Raw genomic sequence first — 5,680 nt, 5'->3', positions numbered from 1 at the left:
CATGTGAGGCGTTTGGAAATAAGTTAGGGTTAGGGAGAAGGAGAAAATAACTCTCTGGGTGAACAGGAATTTGGTCCAGCACTGTTTTCCCCCTAATATAAATATATTTGTGATAATACTGATTACCAAAAAAATGGTATGATGGAAAACTGATAATATTGATTGATGGACTGATAATATTGATGATGGCAAAAGATTCTGAACTATCAAAGTTACCAAAAATCTCTTTAGGAAAAAACCCTAAGGATGTGTAAAATAATACTAATTACAGTCATTTCTTTTTTTATTTGTTAATTATTTATCAAGAAAAACTACTACTTAGTATGCTTCATAGTTCAGGAAGACAGCTCGTGACAAACTTCCATTTACTTCAATTTACAAGAAATTCTTTATATTCCCAAATCACTTTGCACTCTGAAAGATACCAGCCTTCCCCAACTCCTCAAAATCTTTCATGGAATCATAATTTCTGTAGAAATCTGCATATGCCATCTTTCTTGGTTCAGCCACAGCAAACTTATAGAAAGCTGCAACCCCCAGGGATACAATGAATGCTCCAACAATATGAAACTGCAGGCATTTGGCCAGAAGGCCACACATCTGAGGTTTTGGTAAAGTACCACAAGTCATGGTAGTTATTGTCCTTGACTGGTATGTCAACCTCAACACCAATGTCCTTCCTGAATCTACAGTCATTTCAGTGATCTCCTTACTGTTGTATCTTATTATCATGTAACACAAACAATTAAGTATAATGTCAGATATACCTGGTTAGGCTGTACATTTTATTTGATTAGAACAGAAACTCTCCTCCCTATAAATCCATATTTATATCTTCATATAATCAGTCTTCATAGGTAGTTGTATATACTACCTTCTCAACCTTAGCATATTAGAAGGACTTGCATAGATAGGGTCCTTCCTTTATTCTTATTTTTGAATGTTAAAAAAATACCTTTTTTGATAGCAAAAATACCTTTTTGAATAGCAGTCTACCCATTTTATAATCTCTGCCTCTTTTGAGAATTGTGTTGATTTCTGCTCCATTCTTGACTTCTGTACTTCAAAATGTCCTCCACTTGGTAAAGAATAGAACTTTCAGAAAGGAAAACTCCAAATCTTTGCACTCTGAGGCCTCTCTACCTGCTGAGGGCTTTCATTTTCTGCAGTCTCAGGAGCTCTGGGATGGAGGTGTCTGGGAAGGAGAGATTTCAGGAGGTCACTGGCCTTGAGGAGGTTGCTTTATGTGAGAAGCAGGAAAAACAAGGTCTCTGGTGAGCCAGGGATGGGCTTTTGCTGCCAGATGACCTCAGGCACTGAGTGTTGGAGGGACCTCGTGGAAGCTGGCAATTTGGAGACTTGCAGGCCTTCTGGCTTATGATCCTGTCATAATGTCCATTGCTTGAAAGGTGAGACTTGTAAAACTTATCATTCCTAACGGACCCAGTTTTTGTGGTATGAATCTCTTCTTAACAAAATATAGCACAGTGAGAGAGAGGAATAGTGGTGTTGTTATTATTCTCCTAGCCACAGGGTCTGTAGCTTTGCTGTTTTGTGTCAGCAATCTGGCTTTTGGCCAGAGATGGCATATTTCTAAGCCTGTTGCACTGAAAACCATGGTCATTTGAAAAAATTCCTGGTTGCTTAGTGCTTCCCAAATGTTGAGTACTTTTAGAGGCGTGTAGCCATGAAATAATGTCTATTAGTTTACTATTCCCCCCCACCTGCTTTTATGTCAATAACAGCATGTTGCTGGCTGATCATCTGCTGATGAAATTTAGCATTGAAAGGCCTCGATCATATTATCCAGAAAAATTAAATTTTGTTTTTTTTATACACTTGCACTACTGCTGGCCCGTGTTTACCAGTCTCGTCATTTCCCCTCTTTAGATGTCCCTACAGAGTTTTGTTTCTTACATCATTAAAGAATGAAACACACACACACACACACACACACACACACACAATGCCTTCAGAGTTTCCCACAACACAGATTCTCGTGATCAAAGGAAAACAGCACTGGTAGGAGAGGCAGGCTGTATTAGGATTATTTGGGCCCCGTAGCTTAATTTCCTTCCTGGTTGATTCATTCCATTCCTTTGTGTCTGCCTAGCCATCTGTGAAGAGGCGATAATTACACCTGTTCCTCATTTACCTCAGAGGGCTGTTACAGAAATTCATTTTGAAAGTCTATAAAGCTTTTTGAGCACAGAGAAGTATAATTGCAAGAAAGTATATTGTCGTTGCAGTGGTCCTTGCAAATCTTCAGTAATTCCAGTCATCAATATATTGATGAATAGGCATTATTCAGTTTAATTAAATAAGCGTTGGCTCTTCACGCTCTGTGTTTTTCCCAAAGTGTGTATGTCTAAGATGAGGGCGTTTGGAGAATGGAGAATCAGCTGCAAATGCAGGTTTTAAACAACCCATTTCCTTTTACCTTACTTGTGTTCAGGCTTGAAGCTGAAGAAATGACGTGAGATAAACAGCAGCAATCCTAAACTTCACTCTGTAGACTCTAGGCTTTTTCTGGCTCATGATAAAGAATGATCACTTGAATCAGAATATATTTCTTCAGGTTAGAAATGTTTGTGCCAAAAAAAAAAAAAAAATTCCTGTGTAAATCTTGGCAAATCACTTGGATCTCTTTAATTGGTAAATCTTCATAAAGATTTGAAAGAAAATCAAAAGTCAATGTGCATAATCCCTATAATGCCAATTATCAATTATGTAAGAGGCAAGGCTGTCAGATGTAGGATACACTACTTTCTTCCACAATGTCATTTTATGTATTTTTAAATGATCTTGTCTTTCAAGGAGGAAAGCAACAGATGTTTCCTGAAAATTGCTAAAAATTGCATTCACAGTGCTAAAATTGCATTAACAGTGTGGGAAACAGAGTGAGGAAAAGTACAACAAATACATATAAACTCAGAGTTCCAGAATGAAATGATTCCCGTTTTCTTCTGTTCCACAGCACTCATCCCTGACCTCCCGTTATGAAAATGAACAACAGATGTTTGTGAAATGCCTACTTTGTGCTGGAACAGTGGTTCTCAAGTATGGGTTTCCAGACCAGCAACATCAGTGTCACCTGCGAATTTGGTAGAAATGCAAATCAGAAGCCCTTGAGGTGGATCCCAGCAGACAGTGTTTTCACAAGGCCTCTAACAAGCCTCTTACAATTAAAACTTCTGGCCAGGTGCGATGGCTCACGTCTGTAATCCCAGCACTTTGAGAGGCAGAGGCAAGAGGATTGCCTGAGCCCAGGGATTTGAGAGCAGCCTGGGCAACTTGGCAAGACCTCATCTTTGTAATAAATCAAAAAATTAGCCAGGTATGGTGGTGCATGCCTGTAGTTCCAGCTACTCGGGATGCTGAGGTGGAAAGATTACCTGAGCCCAGCAGGTCAAGGCTACAGTGGCTATGAATGTGCACCTGCACTCCACACTAAGTGACAGAGTGAGACTCCAAATTAAAAAAAGAAAATTGACCAGGTGCAGTGACTCAAGCCTGAAATCCCAGCACTTTGGGAGGCTGAGGCAAGAGGATTCGAGACTAGTCTGGACAACTTGGTGAGACCTCGTCTCTATAATATATTAAAATATTAGCTGGGTGTGGTAGTGTGCACCTGTAGTTCCGGCTACTTGGAAAGCTGAGGCAGAAGGACTGCCTGAGCTCAGCAGGTTGACGCTGGGACGGCCGTGAACATGCCACTACACTACAGCCTGGGTGACAGAGTGAGACTCTGAGTAAAAAAAAAAAATTCTAATTTCCTCAGGTGATAGCAAGGTGAGGGACTGGGCTGGGGTGTCCCACGGGTGGTGTCAATCACAAAGCTTATCCCTTTGACCCATTAGAAGGTGCTCCTCTTTCCAAGCTGGGTCAGGACTTGTATTTTGAGAGAGATATTATTATTCAGATAAAATGCTCAAATGAAACATTCTGACTTGTGCTTAATATTGTGTGCCATGAAAACAAAGCTTCTTTCTGTTGCTCTTATGACACTCAGCTTCAGAGCTTGAGGAGAATTCAAAATGGAGAGAAGAGGGGCAAGAGGCTTGAGGAGGATTTGCTCCCTCTCATCACCATCTCTCATTTCTACTCCCCCTCCCACTATGCTCTTCCCTCTTTTCTCTTGACCTCCTGTGCCCAGCCCGCTCTCCAGGAAACACTGGGATAGGTTTGAAAAAAAAAGTGTGACAGTGAGACTTGTGCAAGAGATGGCTCTGAGTGACCTTACCCATTAACCTGGGTGACTTCCATTCCAAGGGACAAGCTGCACCTTAGCCACCTAGTATCTCACCCTACTCCCAACTCCCTTTCCTCAGATAAAAAGTGATTCTTAGAGATAGACACAGAAAATCAAACACTGCATGTTCTCACTTATAATTCTCACTTATAAGCGGGAGCTGCTGGGCATGGTGGCTCATACCTGTAATCCCAGCATTTAGGAGGAGGAGGTGAGAGGATCGAGACCAGCCTGGGCAACTTGAGGAGCCCACCTCTTTTCTACAATAACTCAAAAAAAATTAGCTGGGCGTGGTGGCACATGCCTGTGGTTCCAGTTGCTTGGAAGGCTGAGGCGGTAGGATCGCCTGAGCTCAGCAGGTCGACGCTGCAGTGGCCATGAGAATGCCACTGGACTCCAGCCTGGGCAACAGAGTGAGACTCGGACTCAAAAAAAAGGGGGGGGGGGGAGTGCAGCTAAACTAAGGATCTTCAAAGGCAGAGAGAATGGTACAATGGACACTGGAGACTCAGAAGGGGGAGGGGAAGGGGTAGAGGGACAAAAAAAGATCACCTGTTGTGTACAATGTGCACAGGTGGGTTCTCTTAAAGCCCAACCCCAAAACTATTTGTATTTCCAAAGCCATTGCATTTTTAAAAAAAATTAAAAACAATAAAAAAAGATAAAAAAGAACTTGTCTTTCATGTAAGTAGGATATGCTATGAGGTATGTTCCAATTTCGGGGGGTGGTGACCTGGCTCCCGATAGAAACCCCATCCCCTCATTCTTTGGTGGAGAACACCTGAGAGTACAGCCAGCTTCCTGAGGGTTATGGCCTGGGGGCCCCAGAACACTTCAATCTTCCTCAGATATTCTAGCAGTCAGGTATGGGGACTAATTATAAAACTTAGAATCACTATTTCCTACAAGAACTCATTCCTTGGGAAGCTTGATTAACATTTCTTTGTAACACCAGAGAGAGACTGGGAGAGGGCAGGCTTTCATTTTCACCTATGGCTTAAAACTTAGGTGTGAATATAGGAAAAGAAAGGAAATTAAGTGGATTTAGCAACCTGAGACATCTGGGTCTTTACTTATTTCAATATTAATTTGTTTCTGAGATTATTATTCAGCTGCATACGTGAAAGAAACCTCTGAATGATGGACAGATGACAGAAGGCTTGGCTTATCTAGATTGTATATAGTCAATATGCAAGGAGTTAGACTTTTTCTAACTCTGAAGGAAACCTTGACTAAGGCATTTAAAGAAAAAGTTAGCAACACTGCTTGAATCTTAGATTGAGTAGAGGAGTTTACCCTAAGGAACTATCAGGCAGTTATTCTGTGTTCTGTGGCGAAACTTATCATTTAATTTTTGAGGGGGAATTGGGGAGTAGAATTTTTTTTTTTTTTTTTTTGGAATTGGAGTCTCACTCTTTTGCCCAGGCT

The 5,680-nt window shown here is 41.2% G+C and overlaps 1 protein-coding gene across 1 annotated transcript; it reads right to left on the bottom strand.

The window, feature by feature from the left end:
- Nucleotides 1-385: 385 nt before the first annotated feature.
- On the bottom strand, nt 386-630 carry LOC110596375 (cytochrome c oxidase subunit 6C-like). The gene has a single exon (XM_021716522.1). It carries the CDS (start codon nt 628-630, stop codon nt 403-405), a length of 228 nt encoding a protein of 75 aa, XP_021572197.1. The 3' UTR covers nt 386-402.
- Nucleotides 631-5,680: the final 5,050 nt, after the last annotated feature.

Source organism: Carlito syrichta, unplaced genomic scaffold (assembly GCF_000164805.1).
Source record: "Carlito syrichta isolate Samal-C Ts95f unplaced genomic scaffold, Tarsius_syrichta-2.0.1 Scaffold308833, whole genome shotgun sequence".
Lineage (NCBI taxonomy): Eukaryota > Metazoa > Chordata > Mammalia > Primates > Tarsiidae > Carlito > Carlito syrichta.
The sequence above is the reverse complement of the archived record's forward strand: the minus strand, read 5'-3'. Positions and strand labels throughout refer to the sequence as shown.